Consider the following 23725-nt stretch of genomic DNA (forward strand, 5'->3'; position numbering starts at 1 on the left):
ACAGGAAGTCAGTACCACCCTATTCCAAGAAACTACTAAAATCATCACACATTCAGATTAGCAAGAATATTTTGTGTCTTGTGAAAGAAATATGTCCATTTCTGTGGTGAAGCATGGATGATGAGAACGTGTGCTGCTCCTCAACAGTCACTGCGGAGATAAACGTGCCTAGTGCTGGAACACATTTGCTTTAATAAAACTAAATGAATAAATGAAGCCTCATACACATCAGTGACCAGATACTCTTTTATTCATTGATATGCTATAAGGCAGCTTTTGTACACATAAAATGCTTTTAATAATACTGGTTCTGTTTCAAGGGTTCAAACAATATTAAAAGGGAAGCAAATGCAATGTTTACATCATACATTAAATATTGACCATGATCCACCTCCAGGCACACAGACTGGACTCTGAGTGTGCAGGCGTACAGTACTTCTGTTGCGATCACAAAACTGGTGCATTCAAAAGAGAAGTGTGCCTTTGGTGAGAGTATGAAGAGACAGCAAGGCGACGTTCTTAAACTTAGTCCTCTCATCCACACCTTTACCTTAAAATTCACAAAACAGTAAACAGTTTCCCCTCAAGCACTGAAATGGCCAATGCTCTACAAAAGGGTGTAATACTGAATCTGCCCTTAAACAAAGAAGCAGGGGATCCTCGTGAAGCTTACCAAAGACTTCAGAAGAGTTCATGAACACACTCGTCTTGTGAAATTCTGGGTGAATGTTGCGAAAACGCAACAGGGTTTCAAAAAATTTAGCATTATGTAAAATAAAGCCGTTTTAGGACCACTAAGATATTTTTACATTTGAGACATTATTTATATATTAAAAAAAGGATTGAAAATTGTCTGTAATGTGTGCAATAAGTTGTCCTCATTCTCAGTGGTGATTCTCATTACTATATTGTAATAATAATAATAAAAAAAAACATATGACTAATTGTGTATGAAATTACAGTATGACTGATTCTACTAAAATGAATGAACACTGCAAAACTGAAATACATCATAACTTTTCTTGTGCATTATAATAATGCAAATTTGGGGTGAAATGTGCTTAATTATCATAAAAAAACAGGGTTCTTTTTAAATGCAAAATATAATTTCTTCCTGTCGTTTTGAGTAAAATATGACTTTTTGCTCTGCTTCAGTTCGGTGTGTCTCTTGCATGTCAAGGATTTCATCTTTTAAAATCCGAAAGAATAAACAAAGGGGTGCATGAAGGTTTGAACTGACAGTGAATCACAAGAACAGTGACTTAATGCTTTAACTACTAACACATCTGAAAGGCAACAAATGAAAAACAAAACATTCATCGTAACATTCTCAACATCTTCATCCAGCGCAACACGGGAACAGTGCATTGACAAACAGTCACTCTCACACTGAGCTGCAGCTGAAAGAGCAACGAGCGTGTGAAGGAGGGTACAACGATCTTCAGAAGAAAGGATGAAAAAGTGCTGAGGATATGGTGATTTCAAGTAACAGGAGCAGAGACCAGAGGCGAGGGGAAGCATCTTATTGGCTCTTGCTCCTCCCTTTACAGCATGTGACAGGAGCTCCATTCAGCCCTGAATCAGTCTGAACACGTTTGATTCCTTCTTCTTCTCATGTCACAGCCAGAGAGACCTAAGAAAGACAACAATTACAGCACTCACTCTCTCATCAAGTCTGTCAGCAAACATTCAGGTCAGCTATTTGATATAACAAAAAAACAACTTTTTTTGAATTGTGACATTATTTTCTCAAAAAAAAAAAATTCTTATTCTGATTACTGATTAAAAAAAACATGCTATTACTATTATTACTAAATGTTATTAATTAGTAAAGTAGTACATTTATGTTGTAGTCATATTTATTGTACTTTTTAATTCATAAAAAAAATATTAAAAGTATTAAACATAATCGTGAGTTTCATTTTCTTGATGCAAAATATAATTTCTCATGTTTTTCCTATTGATTCTGGGATGAAATGTGACCTAAAGATGTGTTTATGAGATTTACCCAGAAAACACACACAGAAGAGCACAGAAAAAGATGTTCAGACCGACACAGACACACATTATCCCATGTGTCACCAGCCGCAGACAAGCGCTCTGAGGTCAGGACAGGGTCACGCATCTGACAGGTGACACACACACACACACACACACACACACACACACACACACACACACACACACTAACCTGTGTGCTGGTTTGCTGGTAAAGCAGCAGAGGTTGTGCTTCAGTGATGGCCGCCCAGCTCCTGGTCCAGCTCCTCAACTTTTCCTGTTCGCTGAGAAGACTGAGCAACTGATAGCTGCTTCTGAACACACACACACACACACACACACACAGCTGAAGATATGCTGACTAGACTAGTATGCTTGCACATTTGCCATACAGCGTTCACCACCCTGTGCTCAAGAGGAAGCATGTTAAACTCAAGATACAGTGGCCTAAAAACACAGAACAGAAGATAAACTGGAATTATTGCTTTATTTACAGTTAGGTCTATATATATTTCGAAACATTTTAATATAACAATTTAATAATCAACTCAAGCTTCTAAAAATGTAATAAAATGAAAATATAACAATGTACATAAAAGCACTGCATTTCTCAGTCAAATACAGTGATGCACAACACATCATGTATAATGTATAAATTAAGAAATGAACAAAAAATATCCTGGTTGCATGGTACTCCTTAAAATGCTAATCATAAATCAATGTAATGTTAAATATATTTATAGTTTCAGCCATTTCTCCTGCAGTTGTACCTGCACTCACTCACATCATTAACATATCCCTCCACACTGGTGTTTTTCCCTCAACATTTAGACAGGCTCGTATAACTGCACTACTTAAGAAACCCACCCTCAACCCATCTCTTTTAGAGAACTACAGACCAGTTTCCCTCCTTCCTTTCATTGAAAAACACTTGAACGAGCTGTGTCTCTGCCTTTCTCACACAGAACAACCACCTCGACAGCAACCAGTCTGGCTTCAGAAGTGGACATTGAACTGACTGCCTTGCTCTCGGCTGTTGAAGCCCTAAGACTGGCAAGAGCGGAATCCAAATCTTCAATACTTATCTTGCTGGATCTGTCCATTGCTTTTGACACGGTTAACCACCAGATCCTCCTGTCAACCCTACTGGCAAAGGGCATCTCAGGAACAGCACTCCAGTGGTTTGAGTCTTACCTCTCAGATAGGTCCTTTAAGGTATCTTGGAGAGGTGAAGCGTCCAAGTCGCAATATCTAACTACTGGGGTGCCTCAGGGCTCAGTTCTTGGACCACTTATTTTCTCTATCTACATGGCATCACTAGGTTCTGTCTTTCAGAATCATGGCTTTTCATATCACTGCTATGCTGATGATACTCAACTCTACCTCTCATTCCATCCTGGTGATCCAACGATAGCTGCTCGCATCTCAGCTTGTCAAACAGAGATTTCTTGCTGGATGAAGGACCATCACCTTCAACTCAACCTTGCCAAGACAGAACTGCTTGTGGGTTCCATCAAACCCATCATTTCATCACAATTTCACCATCCGGTTAGGCACATCAACCATAACTCCTTCAAAAACAGCCAGAAACCATGGAGTTATGATTGATGATCAGCTAACTTTCTCAGACCACATGGCTAAAACTGTCCAGTCATGCAGATTTGCTTTATTCAACATCAAGTAGATCAGGCCCTTTCTTTCCGAACATGCTGCACAACTCCTTGTTCAAGCTCTTGTTCTGTCCACGCTGGACTATTGCAACGCTCTCTTGGCAGGTCTTCCAGCCAGTTCTATCAAACCTTTACAATTAATCCAGAACGTGGCAGCAAGATTACTTTTTAAAGAGCTGGACAGAATACACGTCACACCTCTGTTTAGAAATTTGTAACCAATAGCTGCTCGCATAAAATTCACGGTATTAATGTTTGCCTACAAAACCACCAATGGCTCTGCACCCCTTTACCTAAATTCATTACTTCAGACTTATGTGCCTCTAGAAGCTTGCATTCTGCAAGTGAACAACACATTATTGTGCATCTCAAAGAGGCACTAAATTAAATGTTCCCTCCTGGTGGAATGAGCTGCTCAACTCATCTTCAAGAATCGGCTTAAAACACATCTCTTCCATCTTTATCTGACCCTCTAACTCTAACACTCTCTATTCTTATTCTATTCTTTAAAAAAAAAAAAAAAACTTGTCCCTTTTAGGCTTGCACTTTATTCATTTACTAACTGCTTGTTTTTCACTAGCTTCTCTATTCTTTTTATTCTTTTTGTATTCTATTTTTCTTTGTATTTATTATACAATTAACAAAAATCAAAAAATGCCTCTAACACTAGCCTGCTCTATTCTTTTTTTATTCTATATGTTTTCTTTTTATTAAATCAGAAGATCTTTGAGTTTCACTGTGTATGTGATTTTATCTGAAATGAAACGGTGTAAATCTGCTGCAGTGAGTCTCAGAGCGTCTCTGGAGATGAGGTTTGTGTGTTCGTGTCTCATATAGTGAGACACAGATGTGCACTTGTATGTGTAGCAGACAGAACTGAGCAGCTCATTTACACAGTGACACGCTGAACCACGTGTATTAAAAATAATTTTCAGTGTTATTAAGGATATTATGGAATTTTATATAAATACTGGTAATAATAATTAATAATAATAATTATTAGAAATAAATAATGATTTACCACACAGCCCTACAAGTTGTTCTTAAATGCTGGTAAACAAATAATACAGTGTCAGGCTGACGTTACCTCGAGTTTTCTCTTGGGCTCAGTGCCGCCCCCTGCTGTCCCTTCAGCTCCCTGCAGGACTTCAAAGCACGGCTTACACACACGGATGTTCCTGCTCTCCGACACCTTCGAACACTTCCCACAGACGGCCTGCAGACGGACAGCGGCACACGTCAGGACACACAACATGGCATACTAAACCTGTGTCTGTGTGCGACTCCGTACCGCGCCGCAGCTCTTGCAGTGGTGTTTGCGTTTGGTGAAGTGGAAGGCCTCACTGCAGCCTTTGCATGTTTCTCTCTCCTTCTCTCGCTTCTTTGAGCTCTTCTACAGACACACACACACACACACACACACACACACACACAGGTTAACACGGTGATGTCTAGCCCACATACAGATCCACTGTGTGCAGAGGTGGACACAGCTCCATTACTCGAGTCAAAGTTTGTGTGTGTGTGTGTGTGTGTGTGTGTGTGTGTGTGTGTGTGTGTGTGTGTGTGTGTGTGTGTGTATGTGTGTGTGTCTGACCCTCTCTTGCTGAGCTGCGTCTGTCTCACATGTGCTCGCGCTGCTCATCAGACCCTGCCGTCACAACACAAAATCAAATACTGCCCATTAAACACACAGAAAAGCCACCAGACTCCAGATGTGTGAGTGTGTTTGTGTGATGATGAAACAGGATCCTGCTTTTAAAGTGTGACCACTAGATCACTCAATGAACATGCCCATGTCATATTATACTCCAAAACCAAAGAAAATTCCCAAATATTCATCATTCCAGTGTGCCAGGACTCGTTTGGCGCAGATGCAGCGTTGAGCGTGTGAAGTTACCGGCGTGTCGGGCGTGTGCTCCTCATCACGGCTGCAGGACACATTGAAAGCTTTGAACGTCTCGCTGTTCTGCTTGTGCTTCTCTATCGTCGCCAGGATCACCTACAAACAGATTTCAGTCAGTCAGATTGACGTGAAGCGAATCACAGTTCACTGACTCTAAAGAAGCATCTGTTTCCACTGCGGTGTCCTAAACAAACAGAGCTTCCAAACATCTCCAGTATATTGCATGAGTCACATGAACTACTCTTATAAAACTTTCATGTCATTTCAGAGGGAAATTAAGCAGTTTTCTCCTTTAGAATAAAGTGAATCGGTGAATTGATCACAATATGAATAGGAATATGAGTCAAGAAACTTTTTTTTTTTTAATGTCATTAGATGCAGTCAATTATATTTTCATGTTGACTTGAAATAGAATTGCATAAAAATAACAACTGATATACAGTTGTACAGTTGCCTTGTCAAACAAGTGTTTAACTGTATTGAATGTGCACTTGTAGTGTACCTAAACTTAACTTACATTAAAGTATATTTAAAAAAATAATAATTATATATAAATGCTTGCAGATAATATAAAATGATCAAAATAACAGGTCATTTAAGTGACTTAGAGAGAGACACGTTCATGACTGTTTCTAAATACACTTTTAAAAGCGCACCTCCTAATAATGTCAAATTAAGTCTTACTTTAAAGTACATTTAAAATCATTATGTCTTAATAATCTTTTGTTGTGTTTTAAAGAAGTGCACTTATTCTGACGTGTTGACTAACACGCTAAAGCACATGCAAAGTACTTAATCACAGTATTATAAGTAATTATAATTTTAACTAGTGTGCTGTTTGATCTTAAGCTGCAACTTCATCATAACAAATATGTAATTACAAAAGTATTTAAATACATGATATTATAGTGAGTTAAAGTATATTTTACTTGACCTTAAAAGCTAGTCAGTACATTCAGCAGTACTTTAACCATATTTCAAAGACAATAGAAGCAATAAAGAAACAGCATATAAATATTTACAGCATGCTTAAGCGTGTCTGACATTTCTCTGAAACATGTGCAAAGAGAGCGACTCACTTTTATCCAGTCGTCCTTCTCCTCAGCCGACCTGTCAGTCACAGACATGAACACAGAGCTCATACACGAGTATTTCATGATGTACACTTAAGCTACACTGTGAACACTGCATACATTTTCAATGTTAGGTGCCTAAAGATCTTCACAAGAATGAATGTGAGGGTGTTTGAAGCGGCTCTAAATGAAACTTCAGCACTGAAGACAGAGTGAATGTTTGGATGTGATGAGAAATGCGTTCACCTGGCCTGCAGCTCGAGCGAGCGCTGTTTGCCGCTGATGGTGAAAGTGTGAGGGACGTTCTGCTTGGCGTTTTCCTGAACTTCAACCAATGAGAGGACATCAGCACAGGACGAGATGAAGACACAAGCGTAAAGACGCAGCTGAACGTACGGCTGAAGTCATACCTCCATCCCTGCGATGTCGATTCGCTCGCGGACGCTAAACTTCTGTCCCATCAGCCTCAGCTTGGGCACACAATACAGCATCATGTTATTGAACTGCAGAAACACAAACACACACATGGTCAGCACCAGCATACTCCGTCTGGACGCTCGTTTGCCGTCAGGAACATGTTGAGCAGAAGCCTGAAGCTGCTCTTTTCCATACAGACAAAGCATACACTGATCAGCATTAATGCTTCATAACAAAATGACTCGTGCACTATATTCAAGTCTTCTTGAGTCGTATGATTTTGACTTCGGCTATTGCTACCAATATACCTGTGTTACTTATGACTGTTTAAAGTACCCCTAAGATTTAAAAATAAATATTTTAATAATGAAGCATCACATTTGCATGTTCACAGTTCTCTGTCGTTGGTTAACGTGTGAATAAACACATAAAATATGTCATTTTTTCAGTAAGTGTTTTATTATGATTTTTTGTTTTAATACGATTTATTTTAATTATTTGCTTTTCATTAAACTCACATACACTCAGTTCCCTGATGAACTCCAGTTTGGGAAACTTTGACGTTATGTAATGTTTAATGCACTTCATGCTGTTAATTACAACAGATGGAAAATATTTAGTTTCTTTGCAGTTTTATATTGATATGGTAGATTATGACGCTTGACCTATTTAAATCAATGTGAAAAAAGAGTTAAGAAATCCAAAAGCAATCTGATTATATTACCTAAAATGTGTAAAGTAATGGATTGCATTACTAACTACAGTTTCTGTCATGTATTTTGGATTCAGTAAGGTGTTTGACCGCTGCTCTCGCATCTTTTGCAGCGGCTCGTGCATGAAACATTTAAAAACGAGGCACTCAAGTTAAAAGACGTTCAGCTTGAGCTTTTTTTTTTCCATTCTAGAGCCCATCTGCTTGCAAAAACACATTAAGGCCCTTAGAGCCTTTTTTTGTTGTTGAGGAAAAGAGCAGTGAGAACATTCTGCTAAACATCTCCTTTTGCGTTCGAAACAACAGTAAATGAGTAAATGATGAGAATTTAATTTTCCAGACACAACCCATGATAACACTTGCGGCAAGAACACTTTTGAAACACAGATAAACTACTTAATGGAGCGAACAGACACCAGATAGAGGTATCGGTCCTGTGCGCTGCCGTTCTTAGCCGACATCTTCTTGAAGTGGCCTTCTTTAATGAACTCATTAGCTGGATTAACGATGTCCTCCTCTCCACCCAACTTCTCATACACCTCCAACAGCTTGTGCATCTTCTCCTGCACACACACACACACACACACACACACACACAGATTTGCATTGACTGATTCGATGAAGAGAAGAACTGTGTTTGGATGACAGCATTAGAAAGAGGCAGATAGAGAAGTGAGAGTGATACAGAGCGCTTTCACCCCTTTTCGCTCGCACAGACAGGAAATGGAAACAGCATATCCTGTCTGAGACACAGACGGAAGAGAGGAGGCACAGATGAATACGGCTCTAACCATTTTCCTGATGGCAGCGTTGGAGTGGTTTGCTGCGGTGGAGATCAGCTCCAGGGCATCTGACAGACACACACACACAATAAACACACCATCACTAAACAACACACACTTCTCTCCAAACTCCCAGAGGGGCATAACAACAGACACAAATATAGTAGATATGTTATATTCAGTGAATATATCATGCAATTATTAAATGTCATAGGATGATGCAACCAATAGGTTTATAAAATGTGAGCATATCTGTGTCCCTGCAGCACAGAAGCAGTCATAAGTAGCACAGGTATATTTGTAGCAATAGACAGCAATACATTGTATGGGTCAAAATTATACATTTCTCTTTTATAACAAAAATCATTAGGATATTAAGTAAAGATCATGTTTCATGAAAATATTTTGTTTATTTTCTACCATAAATGTATCAAAACTTAATTTTTGATTAGTAATATGCATTGCTAAGAACTTCATTTGAACAACTTTAAAGATGATTTTCTCAATATTTAGATTTTTTTGCTCCCTCAGATTCCAGATTTTCAAATAGTTGTATCTCAGACAAATATTGTCCTCCTAACAAACCACACATCAATGGAGAGATTATTTATTCAGCTCAAAGACTTGACCCGTATGACTGGTTTTGTGCTCCAGTGTCACATATAAATTCAGAAATGCCAGGCCTTTAAATAACACAGAAATAGAGCAGCATGTGTCTGCCGTCGGCGCTGCACGTGTCCAGACTCAGCCAGCAGCATCATTATGATTATAATGAGCTCAATTAACATTTGTGAACAGTGGTGGTGTGTCCCAATGACATTTCATAAAGATGACACGCACGGACCCCAGCAGACGAGCCCATCATTACTGCACCTTCACTTCAGATAATGAGCCTCACACACTCTTCAGGAACATCCTGACGGTCAGTTTTCACATCTGGTACACTACCGATCTAAAGTCTGGGGTCAGTAACACTTATTCATCAGTGATACGTTAACTTGATCAAAACTGCCAGTGAAGACAGTCATAATGTGACAAAAGATTTCTATTTCAAATAAACGCTGTTCTTCTGAACTTTCTATTCATCTGTGAATCCTGAAAAAATAAAATGTATCACAGTTTCAACACAAATATTGTGCAGCACAACTGTGTTCAACACTGATAATAATCAGAAATGTTTCTTGAGCAGTAAATCATCATATCATAATGATTTCTGAAGATCATGTGACACTGAAGACTGGAGTAATGATGCTGAAAATACAGCTGCACATCACAGAAATAAATTACACTTTAACAGAGATTCACACAGAAAATAATATTTGACAGTTTTTACTGTATTTTGATCAAATAAATGCAGTGTTGGTGAGCAAAAGAGACTTCTTTGGTAGATTATATTTCATGTTGATCTTTATTTACAGTGTGTTTCGTATTTCAGGTAGTGTTCTTCATCTTACATAAATAAATACAATTCTCCACATTATTTATTTGTACTCAATGTTCATTATGTTTGGAACATTTCATTATGTATTTAATTATTTCATTATATATTAATTTTGTCATTTAACGGCATATTTTACAGGCCATTTCATTTTACATTAATACATTACCACATCACACTCCTATTTATATTTACAGTTTAATCGTCCTTTTATTTATTAATTGCAACATTCCATAATCTTTTAAATAATATTTAAATTATGTGTTCATTTATTTAAATCCCCTGATAAATCAATAATAGACTTACACTACTTTGCTGTCCAGGAGAAATCTAATTTGTGATATTATTTATATAATAATATATAATAATAAATCTAAATATATTTAACAAACAGATCAATGAAAATGTACCTATGTTTCTATTATTAGTATTAGCTCTTATTATCATCATGAGGGTTGTAGAAGGAGTAAATGTCAGTAAGTGTGTGTGAGGAGTGTGAGCTCACTCTGTGCGTCTCTGTGGTCCGCGGCGCCGGCCGGCAGCTTCTTCAGATAGTCCTTCAGTAAGAGCTCATAGCGCGGGATCCGCTGCACCGGCTCCAGCATGTGATGCTGCAGCGTCAGGTTCCCACACACCTCCTGCTTCTGCACACACACACACACACACACACGTTCAGAGAACAGTCTGTGGTTCATCAGACTTCATCACACACTTTGTATGATGTCAGGCGGCTCTGACCTGGATGCTCTGGACCACGCTCTTGAACTGAGCGGAGCGCTGCGTCCAGGTGCTCACCAGCTCCATGGCTCGGTCGAAGTTCTTCACATACTCGCCGTACATCTTCAGGAACGGGGCCAGCTTCTGCAGGATGTCCCCTATGCGTGGATTACAGCTCCTGTCACACACACACACACACACACACACACACACACACACACACACACACACACACACACACACACACACACACACACACACACACACGTTCATCAGCCATCTGAAATCTGTCTATATTCATCAATCCCTCTCTGCAACACTGCATTCTGATCAGTCACATGATTCTGCTGTCTCTGTGTGTGTGTGTGTGTGAGAGTGTGTTTTGCTTTTTGTTTTTGTGTTGGTAGTTTTTTTTTTGTTTTTGTTGTTGTGGTTTTTGTTTTTTTTTTTTTTGTTTTTGTTTTTGTTTGTGTGTGTGTGTGTGTGTGTGTGTGTGTGTGTGTGTGTGAGTGTGTGTGTGTGTGTGTGAGTGTGAGTGTGAGTGTGTGTGTGTGAGTGTGTGTGTGTGTGCATGCGTGTGAGTGAGTGTGAGTGTGTGTGAGTGTGTGTGTGTGTGTGTGTGTGTGAGTGTGTGTGTGTGTGTGTGTGTGTGTGAGTGTGTGTGTGTGTGTGTGTGTGTGTGTGTGTGAGTGTGAGTGTGAGTCTGTGTCTGTGTGTGTCTGTGTGTGTGTGTGAGTGTGTCTGTGTGTGTGTGTGAGTGTGAGTGTGTGTGTGTGTGTGTGTGTGTGTGTATGAGTGTGTGTGTGTGTGTGTTCTCACCACTCCTGTGTGATGCGTGTCTGTAGCTCAGGCAGCAGGAACTGGTGGTGAAAGAGGTAGATGCTGGAGATGTTGGAGAAGATTCCTGTGATCACCTCAGCAGGGATGCCAGCCTCCGTCAGACGGGCACAGAACACCTGGACACACACACACACACACACACAATGATACAGGGGTTACTGTTAGCAATCTATAGCTCAGGATAGAGAGACAATCATATTACATAACTTGTTTAACTTTAGTAACATTTTGGTCTAATTCAAGCACTTCAGAAAACAGTTTTTGGAGCTTCGTGGTTTTGGTCTCCATTCACTTGCACTATATAGAGATATGGAGCTGAATCATTTTCTGATACTCTGCAGAAGAAACTCATCTTGGATGTTACTGGAGAATCGTTTGCTCCTTTTAGGAGCTCTTTTTGAGCTCTCTCGTATCATGCAAACGCACCTCAGTTTTCGACTGTATTTACTGTAAATGAAACCAGACGACTTCAGTATTAATAGCAGGTCTGTGGTCATGTTGCTGGCGTGTTCGCCTGCTACAACAATTGTTTTATACACTCAGATGGATTAATACATAATACATAGGTAAGATTTTGAAATGCTTTCTTCTGAAATCAATATTTCATGTCCATGTGATGATTAATTCCCTTAAATGCTCGTATAGTTTGAACTTGTTGATTCGTCTGAGCTCAAAGCCGTTCGTCAGGAATGTTTTTCTTCACGAAAGCTTTGCATGTAATGAGCTAATACATCTCCACTCTAATCAATATCGACCTCTTGTACTTGTCACTTTGCTGGAAGAAGGATTGTCTACAGCTGATTTCTTCTATATTTTATATAATAATCTAAATAATTAAATAGCATTATAATTTATAATTAAATCAGTTGATTAAATAAGATGAATAAATCAAAGAAAAGTAAATAATTGCAGTAATTCTTTCTCTTTAGGCCTTTTTTAGATGAGAAGGACGTTGGCCTTGCTGCATCAATCATCACTTTCATTTACAGGTCAAATACAGTCAAATTAAAAAGTTTAAAAAGCAGCAGCCGTTTCTCTCCACGTGTGTAATGATTCTCAAACGCAATGTTTTATGGAGACACATGACAGTGTGGTTGAGGTTTATTCTGCCCCAAGGAATCAGTTTGACACGACATCAAAAATCATTGATTGTAGAGGAAATAGACTAAGAGGAAGTGTCAGAAACAGGAAGCTGTGTGAACACAAAACACCTGATTTCAGTGTAAAGGAGGAGAGACGGAGGACTGGGGGTCCGTGTTGGTGTGTGTGTTACCTGGTCCAGCAGGTTGAGTCTTTTCACATACGCTTCTTCTGTCTGGAGCAACTCTTTAGCGATGTTCAGCAGCTTCTGCGACTGAGAGACAGAGAGAGCGAGACAGGAAGGCGGTCAAACTAAAAAAAGACACAAACCCTTGTTTAAAAATGCCACACGCCTGCTAACAAACTTCCTTCAAACGATAAAATCAACAAGTGTTCGACCACTTACAGTCACACAATGAGTGACAGCGCAGTCAATGTTGTCCTTCTGCAGTGTAATATAATCTGATATATCACTCATTACTAGTTACTCCTTTCAAAAGTAATATTCATACTTTCTGGCAACATGACTTTTCTTTCACACCCCACACAAGCTGCATATCTTCCTCATAAAATTCCTCTAAAATGTTACTAACAATATATTTCTGCCTCATCATTTGAGCAAAATGCACACTGGATCGCAGTCAGAAGTGATTACAAACACTCAGTGGTGATTAATAGCAACGTTTAAGTAAAAGTGTTTCATGTGTAGCTTGAAGCTCATTGTAACTATAATGTCTCTGTTATACCCATATATGATTATATTCCATGATGTATTTTATCAAAAGAAAGTTCATAAGAAAGTGCTTCATTCTCTAAAATGATTTTAGACCATATCTACTAGGATCAGAGGGATGTGGGTGGACAAGCATCCGTGTTCAGAACTTCTTTTCTCCTGATAGCAATATTTCTATTCGCTGAATGTAAGCTTTTTCATATTGCATATGCCTGCTGCACTGATGACTTAATGTCTCTGTGCAAGCTGTGAAATTATGAAAATAAATCGAGGAATTATTGGATTGTTGGACTTTAAATCAGTGTGACTGAGGCATCAAAAGTAACAAGCTGTTTTATGGATAGTAACTGTAATATTATTACTTAGACCTGTCGCAATAATCAATATATCAACTTATCGCACAATATATGTACATGACCTCAATCACTTTTGGTGACACAATATACTGCCCATTATATCTGTATACAAACACAGAGTTCTGGCATGAAACTCTAGATGGCGCAGTCTGAAACGTCTAACTCAATCTGACCTAATGACATCATCATCACATGGCACAGCTGATTGGTTCTCTCTTGTATTGAAAGCCAATGAGCTTGCTGCTCAGCATTCAAATATATGACTAGTGCTTGCCGTAGCATTTGCAGCTTACTTCAGAAACCCTCCACCTTCCCCAGCTCCACTTGTATAGATCTGCAATGATGTGATTCATGTATGCTATATGGGGGTTATTTCATGTATGTTATATGTGCAGCCGCAGTATTTCTTACATGCTCACAGCAGCATTTAGTGGATGTATTGGCAGTAGCAAGTCTCGGTACTTATGTTCCAGCAAGCCTAAATACATTAACATTGTCATGTACATTACCATGCTAATCCCTCCAAGAGTTATCATGACAGAAATTAATGCCACCATGTTTTTTGTATTCCACTTGTGCCTGTGTCTTCTCACACATAATGTGGTGTAGTCATGAGGTGCTCGTTCAAATTTACAAAATGCTTCTACAATCAGAGTTCACCTGCAGATATGGCCTTGTTAACATTCAGAGTCAATATCACAATAATATCGCTTATTATCATAATTTCTAATGTGGCTATATATCGAACTACAAAAAGTTGTTACGGTGACAGGGCTATTATTACTGAAATCTTGTTAGTAAGTAGCTACTGCAAAAAATGTATTATTACTCTAACTAACAATTGTATCCCCAACTATAAGTTGCTTTGGATAAAAGCGTCGGCAGAATGACTAAATGTAAATGTAGTTATTAGTAACTAGCTACTGCCCAACGCTGTCCATCAGTGGGCAAATGTGACTGTATGTCTTTATTAAAATGTTTCTGCTGCGTCAGCATACACACACACACACACACACACGCTGAGGAAACGGGAGGAGACACACCATGCAGATACGCCTGACAACACAACACATCAACATCCACTGTCTTCACTGACACACACATAAACACGCTCCTGCAATGAAAAGCCTTGTCAGTCAAGCAGTGAACACACTAAAGCCTCGAGCAGAACAACAGCGCTTTACCAAACACTGCAGATTAACACTAAAACACTTCTTATTTGAGAAAACAAACCAAATACCTGTCTTCTTCAGTAATGCAGATACAATGGAAGTTTATGCAGCAAATATACGAAGCAGAAATGAGAAGTATGTATATTTTTCAGAAAGTGGATATGAAATTTTTATGGTATATGGACGATTCTAATCTGAGTCCAGGTCATATTTTACTGCCAAAACAGAAAAAAAATGTACTGTGCATGAATAAAATAAAGCTTAATATTATAAGTCATTCTTTTCCCCATTTTTCCCAATCTCTCATACTCATACTGTGATTTAAGGACATACAGTAAAATAATACAACTGTAAAGAGTACTGCCTTTAATTCAGGCTTTCACTGAAAACAAAACCCAAGCATTATATAAAAATGACTACTGAATGAGAAACCGAACAGAGAGAAAACCATCTTAAATGGTCTTTTGATTATGTGATGAAATGTTTTTGTGATATTCCAGCATATGTTCTGTCAGACCAAATCAAAGTTCAGCCGTGCAAAAATATGGAAAATGAGGTCAGTTAGTTTAAAGGACATTTTTCCTCTGTTCGTTGAGCTTGTGTTAATGTCAGACAGCCATGATAGATGCATCTATTGCTCACATGCACACACACAACAGCAGCTCATCCCACATCCTGTGTGACAGCATGCTATTAAAAACACATCCACACACACACACACACACACACACACCAGGAAACACAGGAAAGACCAGAGCTGTGTGTGGATCTGAACACAAAGCGTGAAGAAGTTAGTGGTGTGTACTGTGGTGTCAGGGTGTGTGTTTGGTGGATGCGTGTGCTCATGTTATGGGTGGACACAAAGCTCTGTTCCTGACACACCTTACAGGCACAAACACACTCCGGCAGTCTCTCTCGGCCCGGACTAACCTCTGTCCATCAGCTGACACACTCCTGAACACTGCAGGTCTGGGCCTGCATTCACAACACATCTTCAGGATAAAAGTAGCTCATAGCTCACAGATTTAGGAGAGAATCGTACAGATAATGGGCGTGCTCTAAGAGTGTTTCACAAAGCTTTTAAGCACTAAAACTAGCTCCTAAATCTGTGAAAGGTCCGGAGCAGTGAAGAGCAGTCCTCAGACACAAACAATCCTAAAATAGCTGTTCCCAGAAATCTGTCTCTGAACGTAAACATGTTAGAAACATCTGATGAGAATCAGCTTTTAAGAAGCGATCCCCTTTGGTTCTGGAGGTTATTCTGCTTTGATTATATCCTTGTCTTCATTAATCAGCTGAACAAGAAGTAACCGCTGCTCGAGTCCAGTTTGGTTTTCTTTACGTTTGCATGTCTTACTATCAGTCGTGATTATTCTGCTCTGTTAATTAAAAGACTGTTTATATGCATACTCACTAATTATGAGAAGCACACATGTAAGAGGATGACAATCAGCTGAACATTTACTTGTTTAATTAGTGAATCTTAGCCTGCATTTAAAATCTTGATTTGAATGTGACAACATTTTTATTTTTAAACCATTATTTAAATATGGCAACATAATATCACACTCTACTATAAATCTATGAATAAATATCTGACAGAGATCACTGTGTGCATAGCTAGTAATCATGCTGACATCATCCATAGCAACGAGCTCAGCCCTTGTGTGTGTGTGTGTGTGTGTGTGTTAGTGGATCCTGTCAGTAATGGTTTGGGGAGCAGGGGAACCTGTCGAGTGAGTGCAGGTGATGAGAGAGCCGCACCTTCAGCTGCACGCTCTCACACATCAGTCACCATTTCCATTACCTTTTCATATTTTAACTATCATTAAAACTGTATTCGATTAACACGATTTGAACAGCTGAGGATAAATAAATACTGTCCAGCATAAAGCAGAGTTTTGTGTAACAGCACAGCAGCAAAGTATTTGTGTTTTGCATGAAAACATGCCGTAAAGCTGCGAGGTTTTAAAAGAGTGCTAAGTGAATTATACAAATTAATATATGAGTGAATTAATTATGTGAATGTACCTCTGAAGATTCTGACTGACTTCAGAAAAGATTTGATTTTCTTCACTCCATGTAATAGTTAATAAATTAGTGTTTTAATCAGAATGCTGCTTTGTGCAGGAGGTTGTAATTCTGCTGCTCCATCAGCGCCACCTGCTGTCAGAGAGTGGATCTACAGAGACTCACGTTCAGTCTGTGTGCAGTTTCTGTCTGGAATAAATACAGAACGAATCTGCATGCCCTGCTGCAAATTTAAAAAAAACAAGCTTATGTGTATTCTACAATTTTAAACAATTCGGATAAGTTATCTAGAATTATTATATAGCATATTAAAGACATATAATCATTTATTAATTATACTTTTTACTTAAAAGGATATTTTACCCAAAAATGACAATTCTGTCATTAATTACTCGCCCTCATGTCGTTCCAAACCCATAAGACCTTCGTTCATCTTAAGAACACAAATTAAGATATTTTTGATGAAATCCAAGAGCTCTCTGAACCTCCATAGACAGCAAGGTAACTATGTACGCGGATACACAGTTTACGCTTTGATCTGAACGTAAATAACGTATCCGGAAACCTAATTCATAAGAGTTTTTTACATCCTTTCAAAAACACATCTATGTGTCAAAACTTTGCATTCATGACACTAAATGAGAAAAAGTCACACAATTTCAAGCAGAAATAGTTTAAAATCTGAATGTGGCTCAACAGGAGGGTTAAATAAATAATAAATGACTAGACTAATAGACTTGTGTTAGAGAGCGTGTTACAGACAATTGCATTTCCGCTTCTACTTCTTCTTATATTTAGCATATGAGAGGAGCTAGTAAACTGAGTCTTGTTTCTCTGCCCAAGCACAAATCCACCCATCTGCACAGTGCTAACCAGAACACTCAAAAACGACAGAAACTCCTCTAAATCTTCAACATAACTAAACATTAAACATTTATGAGGTTTTATCTTTACTGAAACCAAATATATATATATATATATATATATTATATATATAAAAAACACTTCATGCCAACATTTACTCCCCTAATACAGTTTCATACAAAGCATGCTGGGAACTAGAGATCCACTGTCCATGTCATGTAGTTCAACACAAAATGATTTAGTTAACTTGCATTTTATAATTTTATGTGGCAAAACTGTCAAGAGTTATGTTGCTTCAGCTCATTTAACAAAGCAGCAAAAGCTAGAAACAAAGCCAGGATGGAGAGAATTACTGTATGAGGGCAAATGAAGATACACAGTTAAAGACCTAGAATGGTACTACTGTTATTCATATATTATATAAATGTTCTAAGAACTGATACAGTCCAGTTTTTACTGGTAAAATTAAAATAAAATAGTGTGGTGTGTGTGGATGTCAGAGGTGCTCATAAGAATAGACACACACAAGAACTTAATAACCAGCAGTTTCCATCGTATCTGGTCAATGAAACCAACACAACAACTAGAGCGCACACACACACACACACACACACACACACACACACACACACACACACACACGCACACACACACACACACACACATCCACACGCACACACACACACACATCCACACACACACACACTCGCACACACACTGGTTTCCATTTTTTGTGGGGACTCTCCATAGGCGTAATGGTTTTTATACTGTACAAACTGTATATTCTATCACCCTACACCAACACTACACCAACACTACACCTAACAGGAAACTTTCTGCTATTTCAGATTTTCAATACACTCCATTCTGTGTGATTTATAAGCTTGTTTCCACAAGGTCAAAATTTACTGGTATTATTATCCTTGTGGGGAGATTTGGTCCCCATAACGTCATAAATGCACACACACACACACACACACACACACACTCGCACACAGAGTGGCAAAACAACACGCTCACAAAGTGCAACCCCCACACAACACAAATGCAGCGCATGCTACTTAAAATGTTCACTTCCTCCGGTCTGTGACACATCAGTGATGCATGAGAGCATGAGACATCTTCACACTGAGCTTCAGGACACGTTCAGAGCAACCTAGATAGACAGCACTGCATCTATGTCAGGAAAAGCACCATTTCCATCCAAATGTAATTCAATGCACACAGAACAGAACCTAGAAATAGATTTCAGAATATAATCTGCTTAATCGGCCATTTTCAGTAAGATTCAACGTTACTAAATGAGTTTGTGTGCCTGCTTTTGTGCATTTAACTTGAATCATGTCCAACAGAGATCTGTTTTAAAGCAGTGGGTTATTCACTCGTTGATTTGCTTAAAGTCTACTTTGTGATTCTGCTGACGAACATATTTATAGCGCATTCTGATCGACGTGTTTAAAAAAAAAAATATGTGTCTGGTTGCTATGGCAACCTCACACGCTTGCTGCTGCTCTGTGCAATTATAGTAAAACTACAGAGTGTGAATTTGTATGTTTACTACAGAAGTGCTAAATGTATTTAAACGTTTGACTGAGCAAATCAACAGGCTTGGTTTGGCCCCCAAGCTCAGACGTCAAGCTACGTCTATGATGCTAACGCCAAACTCAATGTGAGCTGAAAAAACAATAGAACATCACAGAAAATTCTAATGGTTTCCATTACAAACCCTCAACGTTTAACCATTAAAACTAGTGCTGTCAAACGATTAATCGTGATTAAATCACATCCAAAATAAAAGTTTACATAATATGTGTACTGTGTAGATTTATTATGTATATATAAATACACACACATACTGTATATATTTTGAAAATGTTACGTGTATATACATTTATATTCTTATATTTTAATATAAATATATTTAATATATGAACATAACATGTTTTTCTTAAATATATACATGCATGTGTTCTATTTATATACACATAAAATACATACACCGTACACACACATAGGCCTATATTATGTAAACAAAAAAAAAACTTAAATTTTTGGTTGCGATTAATCGCTATTAATCATTTGACAGCACTAATTAAAACCATAAAAAATGGTTTTCTGTTGTGATTTTTGGGACATATTCCATCAGGATGTATTGGTTTTAAGCCACCAATAGAAGGGGACCAATTAATAGTAGGTGACCAATTACCAGTAGAGAGTGTCAGTTTAAAGTAATACAATACAAGTCTCATTATAACCAGTAAAAGCATCACTAGTGTTGTGTCTCTTGTTTATTTCAGCAGGGTGGATGTGCACACTCTTCCAGACACAGGTGTGCGCTCTCACCTTGATCTCCAGGCTCTCGGGATCCTCTCCGCTCCCCTCGTCCAGGTCGCTGTCCTCGTCCTGCGTGGAGTCCCGCTTGTCTCCGGCGGGGGTCTCTGTGGCCAGGCTGGCGCTCCGGTGCTCCTCCTCGATGCGGTCCTCGCTGGAGAAGCCCTCTGCCTCCGCTCCGCAGGACGGACTGTCGATGCCGCTGTCCCGGTTGGGGATCTTTCCGCTGGCCTCCGTCCCCTCGTGACCCTGTGACCTTTCCTCCTCGCCGTCTGCGTGTTTACTGCTGCCCTCGTGGCGCTCTCCGTCGGAGTCACTGCGATTACTCTCCAAACCAGCGCTGCAATGTTTCTGATGCTCTTTCTGGAGTTCCTCTGTAATCTCCGCGTCACTGGCAGAGTCCGTCTGGAGGGAGTTTAAGCTGGACAATCTCAAAAGCTCAGAGATTTCACATGCTTTAAATGAAAGTGCATCATCTTCTGCGGCTGACGTCTCGCTGGGCTGAGGATGATCGCTGGCACCTCGAGAGGCTGGAGAATCCATGCTGGCTCCCCAATGGAGCTCGCTCCTCCGCTGGAGGCCCAGAATCAGAAACTTACAAGATAAAGGAGCAATAGTGGTCTAAAAATGTAAAAGCATCTTGTCAAACATGTGAAATAAGTGGCTTCAGAAGTTAAAGGATTTTTATGGAACCATTTAGACAAAAAAGGTTCTTCTATGCCATCGTGAAGCACTTTTATTTTTATAAATGTAGGTGTTAGTTCAGCAGCTTTTATAAAATATATAACTTAGAAATAAATATTACTGGTGTGCATCTTGAGACAAAACAATGGTACTGAAATAATTTAAGATATGTCAGTGCAAGCTATTTTTAGTTCAGATTGCTAAAACATGCATTTTAGTCTGGGACTAGCCTCAAGCCGTGTTTGTGAAGCTGAGGGGAGATGTGTTTTCAGTGACAGTCGAGCAGTTCACACCTAACACTAACATGCATTTTAAATGCATCTGGTTTTGTTGAGATGCTTCCCTCATCACGAGAAAGCTGCACGAATACAATGATTAAACATAGCCATTCCGCTGATGGTGAGTGAGTGCGAAAGCAAGCGAATGGAAGGGATACTAGTAAAATTTGAGTGACAGTCAGTGATCATCAGTGTTTTTGGCCCAACACATCCCCCATAATGCTCACGTATGAGGTCAGTGGGTGGCAAGCGGGCGTCTTATGCGGTCGAATGTGTTCAAACAGCCACAAAAACTACAAAAACAATGCATCAATGCGTTTTTAATACCTCCGGAAAATATCAAAAGTGGTCAATAATGGACAAGCTCAAAACATTTTAGACCCATTTAAACCTGTATTTGACATCTTCCTTGTGAACAGATCAACGAAAATGCATTAATACCAATTGCATAAACTTTATTTAGCCATCTATTTTTTTTTTCCAAGATAAGTCATAACTTTTTAATGTTAAAGTTTAAAACTCATAGTTAGTCAAACTAGCTCTTGAGACACAGTGGTTTTGTTTATTGCAACTGCACCACGATATAAACCCAGGGTCTTACAGATAAAGAACAATCCATGTCCCATTAGTTAACAGTACTGAATGCATTAACTAACGTCAACTAACAATGACTCACAATGTTCTCTATTAGTTCATTTTGGAACGGGTTCATTAAATATCATTAAAAGGTACAATTTTTGATTTCAGTAATGTATTAGTAAATGTTGAAATTATGAATGCTTTTAGAATGTTATTTTTAATGTTAACTAACACGGTTAAGTACTATTAACAGTTAGAATCATACATCTCTAATCGAGTCTCAGCTCACACAGTATGTACGGATGGAGGCGATGCTCAGATCTTACCTGGGCCCTGCAGACGGGACTCTGGCTCTCGGAGGGGGACTGGGCAGGGGTCGGCGGGGCGCTGGAGGGACAGGACCAAGCAGGTGCACAGGCTTAGGGGGCACTGACAGAGAGAGAGAGAGAGAGAAGATGCTCAAATCAGCTGTTCTTCATCCTCTGCTCGCAGCCCAGAGATTCTCCCTCCATACTCATCCTCCCGATCCACCCGCGCATGCAAAGAAAACCAGCTAAGAGTGCAAGAAAGACGGAGAGACTTCAGCTGTCCGAGAAACTGCCGGCTTCCTGAACCGAGAACAGGAAGTAGAGATGAGCGTGCGAAAAGCTGCTGCGGTTACACGGCGAGATACACACACACACACACAAACACACACAGAGTCGAGAAGATGAAGTGTGTACATGCATGAGCGGATAAACTGTCTCAAATCAGTATGAATTTGTGAAGTGTATACTGAATGAGTTGCATTAGGACTGAATGAAATATAACTTGAATGATGCAATTTAGAAGCTGAATTCAGGAAGCAGATCGTCTGAGCTGCGCACACTTCCTTCCTCTGTCTGTTTTGCACCATATGCAAGCCACAAAATATCCATGCAAGTTCACAACATCACAAACACACATGCATGCTGGAAAACCAAAAACAGGAGCACTGGCACAATAAATAAATCATGTTTTATTCAGAAGACTCTTGGTATGAATGACAGTAAGATGTGTGTAATACCGTGGGGTTTCTGTGCTCTGGGCGTGGCTGAGGGAGTGGGGCGTGGCCTCGGTGTGGGCTGGGCGGGGACTGGTCTGAGTGGAGGCGGGGCTTTCTTCTTCTGAGGCTCCTCTCCAGATCCACAGGAGCACTGCAGCGCTGCTGGAGACAACTCTACTGAAAACACACAAAACACAAGATGTGATAACCAGTGTGAGATTATCATATCAGCAGATGAACTCTACCAGCAGCCTAGTCAAAAGATAACACAGAGTTTCTGTTCAGATATTTTAGTGCATGCATATTACCCAAATTATTATCAGCTTGTTTTATTAATGTTTTATTTTAGCTGACTACTTTTCTAAACTGACAAGCTTGTGCACTTCTATCATGCATTTCCAGTAAACAAGAGCTTTCTGGTAACCTTGAGTAAATCATGAGAGAGCTTTAATGCTTACCAGGAGTTAGATTATGTCATCTAATTGTGTTTTGAAAGTCTCGTGGCTGTACTTTCCATTTTTACTGTAAGTTTATTACGGAACACACAATTTGGGATAATTTTACCAAAATGAGGAACAAGTCTGAATGATTTTCTGCGGTAACTAACAGCATGTTGTAGCCTGAGGAGACTGTAATGAACCCAGAACACTTTTTAATAATAATAAAAAAAAATCACAAAAATCTAACAAATAAAAGCACATGTGAGAGATTTCACACTGTCTAATTAGCATGCTGCTTCTTTACACGCTTCATCTATATTATTTCACCTGTGTAAGTCTATATTGCACATTAATAATAGTCCAGGATCTCCTCGACTCGACCTTCATCAGGACCAGAGAGACAGCAGCCATCGACTGAGCGATCAATACAGACACAATTACATCTCACCGCAGCTCGCAGAACTGCCACGACAAACCAGCATTCACCTGAGCGTTTGCAGAAGTGTTCGGACCGTTTCCAAGTCCAAACAAAACATGCACATGCCACAGGACAAAACCTCAGTCTGAACAACACTTCATCAGAACATCAGTACATAAACC

General features: G+C 39.2%; 1 protein-coding gene across 7 annotated transcripts in view; it reads right to left on the reverse strand.

The window, feature by feature from the left end:
* Positions 1-232: 232 nt before the first annotated feature.
* Positions 233-23725, reverse strand: part of LOC109077574 (FYVE, RhoGEF and PH domain-containing protein 3-like) — a 39973-nt gene continuing 16480 nt past the window's right edge. For 3 of the 7 annotated variants that reach the window (XM_042729064.1, XM_042729067.1, XM_042729069.1), the window contains exons 2-19: positions 22707-22859; positions 21988-22090; positions 20133-20715; positions 12827-12907; positions 11533-11669; positions 10735-10891; positions 10502-10640; positions 8568-8626; positions 8193-8339; positions 7058-7150; positions 6894-6973; positions 6654-6684; positions 5569-5670; positions 5266-5322; positions 4960-5061; positions 4756-4884; positions 2192-2312; positions 233-1633 (exon numbers count right to left, since the gene is read on the reverse strand). In XM_042729064.1, coding sequence (XP_042584998.1) covers positions 2232-2312; positions 4756-4884; positions 4960-5061; positions 5266-5322; positions 5569-5670; positions 6654-6684; positions 6894-6973; positions 7058-7150; positions 8193-8339; positions 8568-8626; positions 10502-10640; positions 10735-10891; positions 11533-11669; positions 12827-12907; positions 20133-20715; positions 21988-22090; positions 22707-22859 — 2234 coding nt within the window. In that variant the 3' untranslated portion in view covers positions 233-1633; positions 2192-2231. Of the gene's footprint in view, positions 1634-2191; positions 2313-4755; positions 4885-4959; positions 5062-5265; positions 5323-5568; positions 5671-6653; positions 6685-6893; positions 6974-7057; positions 7151-8192; positions 8340-8567; positions 8627-10501; positions 10641-10734; positions 10892-11532; positions 11670-12826; positions 12908-20132; positions 20716-21987; positions 22091-22706; positions 22863-23725 lie in introns of all 7 variants that reach the window. The other 4 variants (XM_042729062.1, XM_042729066.1, XM_042729068.1 and 1 more) reach the window with 2 other exon arrangements.

This window comes from Cyprinus carpio, chromosome B8 (genome assembly GCF_018340385.1).
Source record: "Cyprinus carpio isolate SPL01 chromosome B8, ASM1834038v1, whole genome shotgun sequence".
NCBI classification, from domain to species: Eukaryota; Metazoa; Chordata; class Actinopteri; order Cypriniformes; family Cyprinidae; genus Cyprinus; species Cyprinus carpio.